This window comes from Pyxicephalus adspersus, chromosome 10 (assembly GCF_032062135.1).
Source record: "Pyxicephalus adspersus chromosome 10, UCB_Pads_2.0, whole genome shotgun sequence".
NCBI classification, from domain to species: Eukaryota; Metazoa; Chordata; class Amphibia; order Anura; family Pyxicephalidae; genus Pyxicephalus; species Pyxicephalus adspersus.
This window is the reverse complement of record NC_092867.1, coordinates 52,344,925-52,361,842: the sequence shown is the minus strand read 5'-3', so window position 1 is coordinate 52,361,842 and position 16,918 is coordinate 52,344,925. Positions and strand designations below refer to the sequence as shown.

The 16,918-nt window shown below is 36.6% G+C and overlaps 1 protein-coding gene across 1 annotated transcript in view; it reads left to right on the top strand.

Moving 5' to 3' along the window:
• The window catches only part of ANTXRL (ANTXR like), a 58,676-nt gene extending 46,200 nt beyond the window's left edge, over window positions 1-12,476 (top strand). The window contains exons 15-17 of the mRNA XM_072423187.1: window positions 414-581; window positions 3,306-3,386; window positions 4,157-12,476. Coding sequence (XP_072279288.1) covers window positions 414-581; window positions 3,306-3,386; window positions 4,157-4,405 — 498 coding nt within the window. The 3' untranslated portion in view covers window positions 4,406-12,476. The remainder of the gene's footprint in view (window positions 1-413; window positions 582-3,305; window positions 3,387-4,156) is intronic.
• Window positions 12,477-16,918: the final 4,442 nt, after the last annotated feature.

Genomic DNA, 16,918 nt, shown 5'->3' with positions numbered 1-16,918 from the left:
ATAAATGACTTTCCAATCTTCTTTTTTTTTTAAGAGGTAATATTTGTTGATTAAACGATAGGTAATGATCATGTTTTCAACAGTAGTTCTATTCTATGAAGATGTAAGGGAGGAGGACATGAACATCAAAAATAATAGATAAGTAACAATCACAAAAACAGAAATACTACTGTGGTAGAAGAACACTGTCCACGGTCAATAACCTTTTTTTACCTTCTATAATACCACTCACAAATATTTGAATTGTGCATGGCTGTCATTATCCCCAAATAAAAATGAAAATATTTACTTGATAGTGTCTCAGAAATAGATTGAGTTGGTGGCACTTTTTTTTTTTAAGAAGGCAGACTTTATTAAGAAGGGAATGCATTTTCAGATCTCACAATTCTTTTGGGGAATGGTTATCTCTGTAGGTGAGATGGGGTGACAAAGGTTCTACTGAAGAAGGTGCCAAGCTAGAGAAACCCAAAAATGCTGTTATTAAACTTCCTGAACAAGAATTTGAACCCTGGGAACCCAAACCAAAGAAATCCTCAACACGCCGTGGTCCTCAAGAGAGAAAATGGTATAGCCCAATCAAGGTAAGGATCATTTTACCCTCTAATATATAACCCTTATTTTTAAGTCTTTTTTTAGTCTTTTTGGACCCTTGATTCCTCCAGAAGGTCAATCGGTTCCCACCAATGGGGTCAAGAGACCATGTGAATCATTATAGGAAGTTCACTCCCATGAAATTACAGAAATTACCTGATTGTTCCTTGATCACAGAGCCATATAGATTTCTAATAGTAAATCATGAGGGCTATTCATTAAGAATTGATTATTTGCTCTTCTATTATTCTCCCCCAATTCCAGTCAGTTTAAATATTTCATGCCTTAGAACTAAATAACATTTTTTGCACTGTGCAAAAGACACAGGACTGTGCAGGCCTGATTTATCAAAGCTACGCAAGACTGGAGAAGGAGAAAACCTGGGTGATCCAGCAAACTTGGATCTTTTCCCATGATAGTCTATCCAGTCTATCTATCTCTTCTCCAGTCGTGGAAAGCTTTTATTAAATCAGGTCCACAATCTGTCAGTCGATATTAATCAATCAAAACTTGAGGCTCGGGCATAAAAGTCTACTCGCACACTGACCTAAATTGATTAGTAAGATAACAAAAAAAAATTGAAAGATGGAATAATACTTTCACTGTGCATGGAAAAAGAAATTATGATGTAGTCGATATTTCAGAAATCTGGTTATCATTTGAAATATGACCAATTAACAGGTTGTAGTCTAAATATGCAAAACAAATTAAGGCCTTTAATCATTACACTGGGGAACGCATTTTGTGTTGCGTTAGATCTTAACACTAGTTTTTTTTTACTAATTTTGGGGTGGTGAATCCAAAAAAGGACCCCAGTTTTTTGATATCACATCCAGTTTTACGATACAGGATACCCTCCGTTGTTGTCAAAAAACATGCAAATTTTAAATACAATGAAAAATTAAAATAATAACTTGAATGTACTGTTTATTTAAATTTCTTTTGTTCATACAAAAAAAGGATTTATTGTTAGTCTATGACATTTTTTTTTCACAGTAAAACATTTGAAAATTAATCGTGTAAGCGGTTAGGGTAAAGATTTACGCTTATAGCTTTTCCTGGAGTGTTCAGTAGTAGGACAATCCCGCCAGGTGCTCCAACAATAGTCAGCCATCATATGTACATCCCATCTACCCTGATACAGTCCTTCTATGACCTTCAAATCTTGGGGGAATCGTTCATCTTGCTCATCACTGACTGCACCAAGGTTTTCTGGGAAGTTAGAAAGATGGCTATGCAGAAAATGCACCTTGATGCTCATATTGCAACCAAGCATTTTGTAGCTCTCCAAGAGTTTCTGGACGATTTCTGTGTAATTATTTGTGTTTTCAAGAAAGTCCTTGATAATGGCTTTGAATAATACCCAAGCATTCTTTTCGACTTCTGACATTGTCCTGATGAAATGTTCATCTTTGATGAGCTGCCGAATCTGTGGACCATCAAACACATCTTTATTTTCTTAAATTAAGGTCAACACAGATGACCCAATTGTGTTAGTGATATTGCAACAACTCAATGACTCTTTTTATTTCTGCATATTCTTAATAAAGAGAAACTGAATGGCCAATTGGGACTGACCCAAATATATTGCCATTGTGAAGGAGGACACACTTTAAGCTCTGCTTTGAGCTAACTTGCCATTCAGTTGAGTTATAGATTAGAATTCCCAATTCCTCCTATAAACCAGGTATGTTATGTCAATACACAAAGCCACTGTCAGTTCTAAAGTATTGCAAAAATGCAATTTCTTAGGTTCGAAAGTAGGATACCTTCTTTTTTCTTTCCCACGCTGTCTTGATGCTAGGAGTTCTGAAGCCTTCTTCGACAGTCCCAAATCACGTGCCAAATCACTCAACTAATGCTGAATCCGTTACAAACAGAGTCCCTTCAATTTCAAACTCTTCATCAGTGTTGTCACCTAGTTTTTCACCATAATCATGTTCTTCAAGAGAGGGTAGTGTAACGAAAACTGGCACTGGGATTTCATCCTAATCAGCCACTGGGCGTATAGCCGATGGTAGACTAGGATACTCTACGTTACATTTATTTTCCCTGGTATATCCTGAAGTCTTCTCTATACAAAAGTAACAGTCACTGATATGATCTCCTGGCTCTCGGCAAACCATTGGTATACCAAATGGTATCTTATCACATGTTCCCTTTGTCCACATCCATAAACCCTCGACACACTGTGTGCACACCTTATTAGGGACCCAAGACTTATCTTGATCACCAAGTTTAACTTCGAAATATGCCAAATAGGCTTGCTCTACAAATGTGCTGATGTTCGCCCTTTGACTGGGAATGGTGAAACTGTCACAGATATAACAAAATGAATCGGTTGTTTAGGCACTTATGACGAGAAATGGCAGAGTCAGACATGATTTGAATGAAAGGAAATACGTATGTAAGGAGAAAAATAAATTTTGCATATTTACTACGTAGAGCAGCGCACAACCTCTGACCACACTGTCCTGCGTGTAAATGAATAGACTATACAAATCCACGCTATAGTAACCGCCTTAATATAGAGCGGTAGAGAAAAAACCTGACGTGATAGAAGAAACCTAACTGCACTTTTAGGATCAGCATACCTATTTTAGTGTAAATAAACTTACAAAATAAAGTCAACAAAAAAAATGTTCAAAAGTGTTTCCCAAGGTTATTATTTATTTAAATTGACATTTAATTTTACATTTTATGCTTTTTTGCAGGGTAAACTGGATGCTATCTGGGCACTACTGAGAAGAGGCTATGACCAAGTATCACTAATGAGACCTCAGGCAGGAGATAAGGTTAGAGGAGTGGCATGTGTCTTTTGGCTTGGGCCTACTTTGTGTAGTAACCATATGGGGAGTTTCCTTCTTCTTAAAGCAGAATTAAAGTTCCTCTTTGCAAAATTTGCAAAAAGGAACAGATAATGTCCCTTCTTCAATACTACATCCTTACCTAATCATCTATCAGCTTACCTTACCTATCAGCAAAAAAAAAAATTATGATGTACGTTGCGAGGATGTGGCAGGTACCTTGTGTTTCCTGGAGCCACCAGAACTGAATGAACTCCTTTATAAAGCACTTCATGATATGTTGACACTATATAAATGCTGTATAATAATAATAATAATAATAATAATAATAATAATAAAGTTGCAATGAAAAGCAAGTTGAGCCCACTAGATTAGGGTGATGTGAATAGCAAAGACGTCCTATGTAAGCAAGGACCAATGTCCTTGGCTGCCCTAATACTGGATTGGGTGGACACATGTAAATAATGCCATGAGCTCTGCCTACCTAAACTGAAATAATCTTGTCAATATGTTCAGCAAGACAGCTGTGGGGACATCAACATGACTAAGCTCCCATAAGAGATCTTTAAAGTAATTTTTGCAAACTTAGTATTGGTCAGCAAAACTGCAACCTAGCTAAACAGATGTGCCGCATTATCAAAAACTGCTTGTCCTACATGAAATTAAATATTTAACTTTGCATGGAATTATCCTTTAATCTGCAGTCTTGTATTTTTTTCCACATATCTGTATTTGACATTTATCTCTTCTTGTTTTAGGGACGATGCATTAATTTTACCAGGGTTAAGGCTGATGGAACTCAAACAATCTATAAACCACCAGCTAAAGCTGCACCTCCAGTTAACACCGTACCACCAAACCATCCCCCAAGTCCCCCTCCAAGCCATTCACCCAGCCAACCACCAAAACAGCCTCCTCCACAACGGCAACCCCCACCAGGTCCTCCACCATCACGAATGCCTCCAGGACCACCCCCGGCACGCCCACCTCCTCAACCTATGCTTTGAGTTCATGTCAAAAGCTTTTGTATGCTGGACTGTATTTGATCCTTTAAGAATAACTGCACTGGAGTAGGAAAGAAGCAGATCTGGGCCTAGGTTGCATACAATACCCAATGCTCTGTTTTATGGTAACCTTAGTTAATAGTTTACTAAAAAACCAAATCCACCTTTCTGCACTATGAGACAAAGAAATGTTCAACTTTTGTGTGTCTATTACTTCATTATTTAATGTGTCAATAGGCCATTAAAAGATCATTTGGAAAACCCTTATTACACTAGATACAGGCAAATAATTGAAGTTTTGGCCAAACAATGGCAGGAGAAGGGACTAAGAAAAAGAGTACAGTATTTGGCAATGTGGCAGCATCATATGCCCCTTTCCAATATGATAGCTCATCATATTTGTGTTCTGCTGGAGCTGCAGGCATATTTTTCTAAAACAGAATCTAAATAAATTCTGGCCTGTTCTGGCATGTGGAGTCCTGACCTCACTCCAACTGAACAGCAGTGGGATAATCCGGATTGGTCACAGCAAACCCTGGTATTTCATAAAACATGAATACATGACCTCACCAACACTTCTGTATCTGTAGAAATGTTTCCCACCAACAATTTTCTAACTGATGTAATGCCTTCCTAAAAATAAAAGGCTTGCAGCCAAACAGGGACCTTCTTTGTTTTATTACCTCTGAATTGGGAGTGAGGCATTAGACAGACAAGTGCCCAAATAACTTTAGCAAACAGTATTACACATAAGTTTGGATTTCTTGATAACACACTTTCCACTGTATCACTCTGTAAACATCTGCAAACTGCTGTATCTTCACTTCCCATCAAAATGTTCTAAATTTACAGTTTCCTTTGAGAACAATTGTTATTCTATAAGACTTTTAAAGCTTAAAAGAGAAAAGGGAATATTAATTATTTAGGAAGTTAATTATTTCACTGTCTACCCTACTATCCCTAATTTTCTAGAAAAGGATAGTTATTTTACCCTACTTAATTGCACAAATCTTTATATAATTCATGGGGGCTTTTTGGTATGTCAAGAAATACCACGATCTGCAAATTTCTGAATAGCCCAGAACTGCTTCTTTCTTCTCTTAGCATGTAGTAGACGTCAACTCTTTAGCTGCCAGTAGATAATGGTGCAGACTATATAGGATAGTGGTTGATTTGACTTGGCAGCCAAAGGGGGAATATATATACTCAGTCTATTTATTTCTGTCCATTATGTTTATTTTTTCATAGGGCAAATGGAGTTTGTTGCTGGCCAGCAAAATCTGCACCATTTGCGCTCAGGTGACAGCCTGACCTCAGTACATTCCATATTCAATATCTTCTTTCCTACAAAGAACCAATCAGATTTTATTGGCTATGGGATCTGTTTTCTGCTTTTAAACCCTGGATGTTTGGTTCTTGCAGAGTGCTCATGGTAGATCCTGTATGTGCAATCACACTTAACCCCAGCATGGAGGACGTGCTAATCATTAAATTTTTGTCATGGTCACCTTACATTTTGGCTTATTAAAGAACTGTGAACTAGGTAAAACTGCATTTACCTACAGCTCAGAGACAACTAATTATATATCGCATAAAGCACTTTTTTGTGATTGGTCTTTACTTATTGAGGAGCAGAATGTGTTGTGCAAGCCTTTGGAAGTTCTTTGTCAGTAAAAATGATTTCAGAACTTTGCTTGGCTTGAGATTGTAAACCTTGGCATAAGTAGATTTCTTTTGCTAGTGTTTTCACAGGGATTACGAATAGTGTTCAGAGAACAACTGCTAAAGCAAGTGCAAACATGGGCATTAAGGATTTGCTTTTTTTGACATTGAAAGGGCAGAAAGGAAAGTAGCATGTTGGAACATAATGGCACTTGTTGGAACTCATAAAAGTGAAATAGGCATTTGTATTACTGAATTCTATTAATTATTATGTAAGTTATTTGACGTATTGACAACCTAAACCTACTCTTTTTAGTAAGTTGTACATTTTTCACTTTACAAAGGCAGGATTAAAACTTTAGGTTATTGAAAATAATTTTAAATATTTCATATCACATAACAACTGGTCTTCTGCTTTCTAGCACATCAGGCACTGTAACCCCATTACAACTTTAATTGTTAGAACTAGATATAAATAAGCAGAATATGGGTAGAGTTTAAAAAATAAGTTCCTTTACTTTGCAAATGCACTTGTCTTTTTATTGATACACTTATTCTGCTTAGCATTAATCTACCTTTAGTGATGTACTAGCCTTTCTGGGTTTCCACTGTGATTGCACAAACAGAAAAACTTATTTTCCTAATTTTTTTTTATTACTACATTTGTACGTGAGACATTTAGGGTTCTGCACAGAGCATAACAAGGAACATATAGTGCTGCTGGGCAGTTCAAATAATTTATATGTTGTGCTGGCATATTCTGCAACCTCAGTACCGGTAGGTAGAAGTCACAAAAGTAATGGTGGTCACTTACCTTACAAACCCTTAAAGACTAAACACCAGCAAAATCTACAGCACTTCACATAGTATTTTATAGTTTGGTTCTATCTCGTACCACATAGTTGGTGGTCAAAACAAGATGGCAAGCTTTAGGCATTGACCATTGTTTGCGAGAGGGCATTGTGTGTAGGCATGCCCCAAAACTTGAAGTATCAGGATTTTTTTATGCAGCCACAGCAGAGTCTGTGATAGCAGGCAGATGTAAGGGTGGTGAATTCAGGCACCAGAGGGGAGGTATTTGTTTATGTTCAGTACTTGTTTATTCAACAGAAATTGCAGCAGAGAAGATTTTCTCACAACTTTGGTTAGATAACTTTAAAAGAGTATGTAGGTACACCCAATTTGTGTTCATTGAAATGTGCACTGTATAAAATGGTACGAAGGAACTAAATGTCATTAAAAAATATGTATACCGTTGGAAGGTTACCTCAGCCTTTTTAATCCTTTTTACCTATCAGTAACCCTTGAAGAAAATGTCTTCTAGTCTTTAGAAATGTCTACTAAAACTAAAGAAGGGAAAAAAAGCCAAAAAACATTTTACATTGGGGGTCAATGGAAAGAATGGTACCTGAACATGGTTAAGCTGCATACACACATGCAATTATTATCTTTCACGATCCTTTCCAACGACAAAGGACTGCACGATGCATGAATGAGTGCTGTACCTACAGCACCGTTCTGCTCTAGAGAGAGGGGAGGGGGAGAACGTGCTGCACGCTCTCCCCCTTCCGGATGATGGACGCTGTACACACCCCAGATTCTCATCCGATATCGGCCCCGAGCTGATTATCGGACAAGAACCATTGGACGTCTGTAAATAGCTTTAGACTCTGCCTTGTGGTATTGGCCACAAAATTATGAGTTTACCAGCACTTAGGAGGACAATTAACGAAACCTCAAGGAACCCCTAGCAACCTCTGGAGGAAACCCAGTTGGAAATGTTTGGTCTATCATTTTTTGCTTCCTATTCTATTTGTCCTGCATATACATTAAGGTTTTACCAGCATTACTGTTACCAGAAACATTAGGCTTTGTTTTATTTACCTTCTAGCTACTAGCATGCTTACAAATGCACTTTTAATATGTGCTGAGGAATTTTGAATAGTTCCACCATCCTACAACTATTTTTAGGCATGTAAATGAATTTGATAGATACAAAAACACTTTTCACTGCAATCCTTTTAGTTAACCTAAAATCCATGAACACCAGCTGAAGATCAGTATTGGTTAAAGTTTTATCCATGTGCCATGTTGTAAAAAAATAAATGTGGAAAGTGTAGAAGCAAACTAGATAAGAGTAGGTGTCAAGGAAAACTAGCTAGGAAAATATGATCTTCATCCATATAGCTATACCAGCACCACAACAAAAGTCCAAGAATTGACTGCACAGAAAACATAAAAGACTGTATGGCATTTGGCAATACAACTTTTTTTTCCAGCTTATTGTGCATTTCAAAAACGTGCATTATGTGAGCTGAAACATAAAAAATGCCTGTTTACTCATTGTTGGGTCATTGCAGTGTTAAGTATTCTGCATACATAAAAAATATACATGTAAAACACAGAAAGAGGAACTAAAAGGTTTTCTGTTAAATGTGTTTAGGTTCAGTATGTTCAAATATTGATAAAAAATGTGTACTTTCACCCCTTCATACAGACACTGATAAGATAATAGAATTTACGTGTTTTCTGGTCTATGTGTCATTGTAGACTGCTTTATGTAGTGGTGATCAACCAATTGAAGAGTGCAGCCCCTGACATTTCCAAAGGACTGCATATATTATTCAGTTAATGTAATGGTTCAAGAGGCCGCAGACATGCTAGTGCAGATATTATACCAGAGATTGCCATTGACTTTAGATATGCTACTGAAGGGGACAGTCGTAGACTGAAAAACAATTGCATGAGACTTCTAAAGATTGCGGCCATAACAACCCCTTTAAAATTTGCTTTCTCACTAAACTAACAACTTCTAAACTAGAGAGCATATCAAAGTTCTGACCATATTAATTTAGTATTGTTTTTATTTGTTACTTACACAATATTTTAAACATGATGCATGTGAAAAAGGTTTTAGCTTTTGTTACATGGGTGTCCTTTTCTTTCTACATCTAGACGTAAACAAATGCCTACAAGCCAAAAAAACAATAAAAATATATTAAAAACTCACTTTGGGTATTAATCTCTGCTCAAAATAGGTTAGGTAACATGGGTCCCTAGGCAAGGTAGCAGCTTTGGCCACCAATTTCTATTGACTTTATTAAGGATTGCAATAAGCAAAGAATAAACCTTGTCGTTACATGGATTTGATCCATCAGAAACCAGCAGCATACAGACGTATTCACCCTTGTTAAGTGACTGGTAGGTGCACAGTTCCATGCAACTGTACTATTCCCCTTATTTGTGGCAGAACTGTGCAGGTTGTAACTGGGACTCCAGTACATCCACCAGGCTTTAGATGCCCTAGGGTTTCCTTGTGGATGTTAGTTTACTTGGTTTTATCAGTCCTACACGTGTTGTACAGGTATATTTCTTAATATTTTTAAAATCATTATTTAAACTCTTTGAGTAAAGGAAAAAAAGAGAAAGCTCAAGTGCTATAGTATTAATGAGAAGCTGTAGAGCAACCACCACCCAGTGACAGTGAAAGGCGGCTACCTGTAGTTTTTGGTTGAAATGAGATTGAAATGAGAGCCAACAGTATGTGAAGAAAAAAAATCTAGTTCACTTTACCTTAATATAGTTTAAATACAACTTAATTGCACAAAGATTCCTAACTGCCTGATTTTTTTTTTATTCAGCCCCAAATGTAAGCTTTTAGAAAAGTTTTATTTCCCATGTATGTGGGATGGCAGTAAAGCCAACTTTTCTTTTGGTAAAGATTTAGCATTATAATACTGCATATAGTGTATCTATTTACTCATAACTGGGGTGAAAACAGGCAGTAGAGTAAACATTTTACATTTTTTTTGTTTTCTGATATTTAGAAACAATTTTTTGTACTAACCTTTATCTTTTTGATATTTTTTTCTAATAGTATGACTACGTTTTATAGGATCTTTATAACTAGGAATTGACCATTGTATGAAATGTCTGTGAAGAAAAGTTTGTGCTAGGTAATGCCATTTTTTGGGTTGGCCTTACATTATATGGCCATCAGCCACCCCCTCTGGTCCCCAGCCTTTTCTTACACAGTGGCCTGCATGGATTGGCAATAGTTTATTTTATCTTGGATGCACTTTAACTATGTGTTTGCAAATCTGGACTGGAGTGAAGGTACACTGGTCGCCTGATCACTAGGCACAAGGGCACGACTTTGTTGCAGAACCATTGCTAGTGTGTTCCACCAATGTAATAAATACATAAAATATTTGCCTTCTCGAAAGCAAATAATTTTTTCAATACCATTCAGCCTCGGGAGTAAAAACAGGCAGTTCTTGTTTTGGAACGTTAATAAGGGGGGTTGTATCAAGACAGTTACTTTCGGCAATCATTAAGAAGGTAATCACCATGCTCTTTGTTTTTTCAACTACGTAGGTTTATTAAATTTTTAAATGTTTGAGCCACTCAGTTGGCAAACTCATATACTTTTTGTCTTTGTAACTATATGTTTTAGGGTATTTTTTAATTGATATTTTATCATACAGTGCCTTTCAAAGTGTTTCTGTTTTCGTGTTTCTAAACAAAATCTGTATGTGTGTTACCCATGGCAGTCATAGCAGGTGAATGTAACTGGTTGCTCAAGAAATAGACTTATTGCTCCTTGACCTGACTGCATGTAGCTAGTTATAGCGGGTTGCTGCACATGACTACTCTGTGTACCTTTTTGTGGTTTTGTTATATTGGAGTGTAAAGACACTTTATTATATCAAGTTTTGGCTATATTCCTTATTAGTTACATTTATAACTCATTATACAGCTGTCACAGGGAACTAATCTATGATCCAAAGTGGAACACCTCCTTCATTGCTGTTTTGTGACCCCATATGTCCTGTCTTGGTTACCATGGCCAATGACAAAGTGACATGAAATCACCTACATGAAAACATAAATAGGAATGGGAACCCAATAACTAACAACCAACAACCACTAATGTTTCCAGAGAAAGAGAGCCATCTCCTCTTGGTCTATGTCCCAAAGACTAGTGGTCATGTCCTAAATATTCCAGAAACCTAAAGAAAGCAGGACAAAATTATGTAAAAGTGAATATGACATTCACCATACATTTACAGGAGGTTATTAATTCCCCTTGTGTAAAACACATGCAGCAGGAAAATTAATCTGCTGAAAAAAATAGTAATGTTACATTCACTGCTTAAAAATATGTCCTATATTTTTTCATAGATTTTATTCCATGTGCCATATGCCTACTTATAGCCCTCTCTCTAGGTTTTGGTGTTGTTACTGCCCCCAAACCAATTCCTTGTAGCATCTCACCCACAGTGACCCATAAAGAATGAATGGGGGCAACAGTGAGCAGTTCATTACCATCTTCTGCAAAGTGTGCATACTCTGTTTTTTTTAAAAAAACAGCACAGTGGTGCTGATGGTGGAGCAGATGGCAAGAACTATCCACCAAAATGGATAGTTCCTATGTTCCTATGTTCCTGTGACTCTGAATGTAACCTTTATCAATTATATGAAACATCTGCTAGCATTTCTGAAGAGAGGTCAGCGATGGCATACTTAATATCCTTTCCAGCATAGGATTTTTTTAAGCTTTGCCTCCACAGTTCCCATGATAAGCCTAAGTTACACCTAGTATTTGGTCAACAGTCAAGCCAGAATATGCCTTCGACCCCTTAGATGTCTTTACCTGACCTCCCAATACAACAGTTTTTTATATATTTTTTTTTTACACTCATCTCATTAATGTGTTATTTTAAAATAATGTCCTAAATTTACATTAAATGTATTGTGTAATTTTGCACATTTTAAATTTTTGGTTTGTCATACAATACCTACAGCTTGCTCCTTCTAGTTGTTATCATGTAGTACATTCAGCATGCTAGCTTTTTTTGATGAAAAATAAATAAAGAAAAAGCCACATAAAAAAAAATTGTGGGCATTTAGTCTGATCAGGTTTTGTCTGGTATCACATCTACTTCCAGTTGAAGCCTATTATCACAGGGGTCAATAGGCTTGCACTGAGGTGGAATGAGTAAGACGTAATCAGTGAGCTGTGATAGTAAAGCAGAATTATGGTGTGTATATTGTATAATATATGCCTGCCCACATGCTCCAATTAAGATCTACAATTAGAAACAAGCTTTTTAAAACATCACATTTTACTATTTACATCAAGATATTCATTCAAATAAAATTTACATTAAAATAGGTAGCAGACTCCATTTAAACATGCCTGCTTGTGTCTTACTACTGTAACAGGTTACGGGAAGTTTTTACATAGGTGTTATCATAAAGGCTGCATTAACATGTAGTGTTTACTTTCAGTAAGTCATTTATTTATACTCTGCCACACAGATCCAGGTACATGTGTATACAAGCTTTATAAAGTCATGTAGTAATGCTCTCCTATCTGACAGTCAATAAAAAGTGTCAATAAAATTGGTCTATCCGCCTCCTTCTTGTGCTGGTTGATGATCACTTGTGCAAATCCTTTCTTTACTGTCTATCAAGCATCTGTACACGTGCAGTGACGTTGTTCAAACTTCCGAAGACAGCTTGTACTATTGATCTCTAAGAGTACATGCGTCAGCAGAGTTATAGGGATTCTTCTTACATATTTTTTATTCATGTTCTGATGCTATAATGCTAATGAATACTGGGAAACGTTCAGAGATCTGCTGTAAAACTAACTAATCCCTGAATATTTGGACATTAATCTTTATGAAAGTTTGAATAACTAAGTAGAATAGCATTATTTCTACAGAGAGAGTATTAAAACCCTGAGAATACTTGTATTCCTGCCCCAGTCTATCCAAATGTATATTAAAAAGCTTTGGCTATACATACACCCTATATATTGTGATATTAAGTAAAAATCCACAAAAGTCAAAATAAAAGAATATTAAAAAATATATACATACTGTCATTTAAATTTGCTTTCTTGCACATCAAACAGAGCTAACACTTTCTGTAAACCCACAGTAAAGTTAAAGATTCACTTTGCCATCCTTAGTTCCCCCATTCCCCCATCATCATTCTATACATTATTTTAGACCCAGAGATGTCACTGGGTGTCTGTTCTTTATGAAATACAGGCAGGTTATGACGGATAACGGGTAGCTATACAATGCTTTCTAAAGACATCACAGCACCCTGTTTCAGTGTTCCCCTCAGGAGCCCTGATGCAAGAATTGGGCTTACTCTTGATGCAGTTGCAAGTATTAAAAATGTCTTGATGGTTGAATGTCAGTCTGGGGGAGCGGGTTTTCCCAGATTGAAAACATTTTAAAGAAGAACTTGGTTCCACCACATTGTTGGTGGTAGAAATAATTACCCAACATTAATGTGAATGGAAGGAAAAGTGCCCTCACATTGTTGTATTTATATTAACATAGAAAATAGAAAACAATTATCTATTTTGGACTTTAAGTATTAGGAATATGGGTTCTGCCCAGGCACAAACCACAAGGTAAAAGAAACAGGATCAAACTTTCAATTCCACTCCACTTGTGCACTATTAAAATGACATTGTCTGAATGTAATCACACTTTCCATGGTAATCTTTAGAAACCAGGTTTGAAGTTAAAAAAAACTCCACTCCACGACAATTGAGATTAGACAACCCGGACCAGAATGTCCTTTGTCATTAATGTTTTTGGGACACAAAAGGAAATTAAAATTCTTTGATGACTGAACTGTTTATTATGAATTGGAAAAGCATTTTGCAGCAACTACATAGGCAGTGAGATTAGAACAGAAAACACGTTTAACCAAAAAAAGTAAAAAAAAAACAATAAATACCACTGTTAAGATAAAGGCCAAAAAAATTTTTCTCAATAGAATGACATCACCACATTTTCTTCCCAAAGCCTCTGACTTGTTTCTTCAACTATATAACTGTAAAAGCTATATAAAGAAAAGCTACCACCTCAACAAATTTCTATTAAATATTTAATAGAATACTCTAACAAAAAGTTAGGTATCAATAAAGCCGCAGAGGCTTCCCAAGAGTGCTTTTATCAAGGGACTTTAACTACTTGTATGGTCAAAAGGAAGCAAGGGACCACAGTCATGTCAACTTGAGGATGTTGACCTATATTGTTCGACTTATTGTTAAATGGATATCTTTGAGTACTAGTATTAGACAGAAATGTTTTTGTACAGATTGATGTTTATTTAGTCGATGCTTTGTATAAAAAGGTCTGGGCTGTAGACATAGCATCTGATCTACAGATGAAGGCTGAAACTCATTCTCTTTTATTAGGATAACCTGATGACTGTCATCACCTTCTGATATCTAAAAGCGGAACTAAACTGAAAATTAAAAACATTTATTAAAAAAAAAAAAAAAACACACCTTTAATTCTGCAAATTCCTTGATCGTGCTGGAGATGTCCTCGATCGAGTTCCACGCCATCCTGGAATTCTGCTTCATCCCATCCCCGTCATCTTCCTCCTTCCCAGTACATCACCTGATCTTGGACTACACAGGTTCGAGATTGGGTGATGTAGCCTGCTGTAAAGGGGAAAAAAGAGTGCCGATCCAACTGCGCATGCAATGTAGGAAAATGCCCCTTCTTTGCATGCCAGGAGCCTACAGGGATGCATGATGTATGTATCCCGGGGGGCTCTGCGCTCCCAGTCTTGATTGTCGCTGCAGTAAAAAAAAAAACAATAATATTTTTACTTTATATATAAGGGTTGTCTACATTTCTGTAAAGTAAAAATTTTACTTTAGGCTTGCTTTAGAGGCTCTTTGGTGTGAAAATCCACATGCTGCATGGAATCTGGGAGCACACAATACGCAATACAGAACTCCGACTGAAAATTAATTTTCACATTTCTAAGAAATAAAGAATGCAAATACCTGACCTGAGATTCCACAGAATTCTGAACTGGGACCTCTGATTCTTGCGTGGTGGCAAAGAAAGTGGCACAAAGACAGGATGGGCTAGTGATGTGTCATGTGCAGTTCCCAAATATGGATCCAGATTAACTATATGCCTTTACCCCATGGGGTGGAAATATGCTGTATAATGATGGCATGTTGGCTTGAGGTATCATCAGTCTTCTTCCAAGTGATGAGTGTTTGATTTATATCTGTCCTGCCAATATCAACATAAACTGACATTATGCAGTTGAAAGAAAACCCAACACACTTCTAGCTGTGCAACCCAGAAAAAAACTGTATTGTCATCCTAAACCAACTGCTTAGACAGGCCAGGAGTCAACATGAAGAATTTTAGGGGGCTCATTCAGAAAGCCTATTTTCAGATCACTTTCCTTAGTATGACCAACATCATAGTTCAACATAAGCTTGAGCTTTTACCATACAAGAGCTGACGAGAGTTCTGTCATATTTTGCTAAGGACAGGTGTAGGGGCCTGCCCTTCTATCTGCTAGTGAGTTGTAACTTTGAAAAATGTAAATAAAGTTGCTGAAGTAAACAGACACCTCCTCATTAACCACCTGGGCGTTACACTGATGTCTAGATTTCTGTACCAAAAGCAGTATGAAATTTTTTTTTAATTGTAGACCTGTCACTTACAGAAATATGTCCTAACAGGGTTCTAGTAGATATCATGAATATAAAAATGTAACACACAATCATGTGTTAAAAAATAAATAAATAAATAAATAAATAAAAAAAACTTTAATAAAATTAAATAAAAGACACAAAAATCAGCTTAAACAAGAATACATAAATAAATGAAAAATACTAAAAATGCAATAATTTGGTATACTGTATACTAATATATTTTTCTAAAGCACCTCCCTAGTGTGGTCCAACGTCACATACCTATAGACAAAACCACATAAATATATTTTGTATTATTTTGTATTTGATTGGATACAGGACTTTGTATTGAATCCAATACAAAATATTTGAATTTCCCGCTACGACCCCCATCGACGGGCGCACGCACGGACATCTTCAGGAATCGCCGAGGGACGCGAACTCCGGGTATTCTAATTCTTTCCAAACTTCTGTACTTCCATGCAAAAAGTGTTAATTTTTTTGCATGGAAATTTATTTTAGATTGTAGGCTATAATTCACCAAATTCCTCAATAATTACTTATAATTCACCGAATTACCGCATAACTCACCAAAATATGTCCAAAATTTTATAAATTTAATAATAAATTTTTTTTTATAAAACATAAAAAAAAATCTTTAAAAAAAACTAAAAAAAGTTTAAAAAAAATAGTGTATAATGTAATGTTTTGTACAGTAGCTTATATAATATATATATAATACAATTATATATATATTATATAAGGATTTCTTTGTATTGGACTCAATACAGCTTTTTTGTATTCAGTTCAATGCAAAGCGATTTGAATTTCCCGCCTCGCCTCCCATCCGCACCGACGCATGCAACGACGTCACCGGGAAACCCCAGTGATCGTCACTGCACTCGCCGGATGAAGACTGAAGACAGAAGACGTGTCCGGAGGAGCTGCGGGGAGAAAGTGAGTATTTTTTTTTAGAGATCGACGCTGGAACAGAACGGATCATAACAGCAGGGACCAGGTAAGTGATGGGATTTACCCACCCGAAAAAGTTCGGGTTTATCGATTTTTGCAAAATTTTTAAACCCGAACCAAGGTCGGGTGGTTAAGAACAGTGAAGTGCTTCCTGCCCCCGATAGAAACCCCGGCAGGATATATAAGGACGTGCAGGGGCAGAGATGAGAACATGTGCCCAGTCAGGGTAGGTGCCTTCATTCCTTCCAGAACACACTGACTGCTGTGTCTGTATGTAGTGCACTATTATATTATTTGCCTCGGTATCAATGGGGTATATATGTGATTCTGTTATCTGTGTCTGTGTGTAGTGCACTATTATATTATTTGCCTCTGTATTAATGGGGTATATGTGA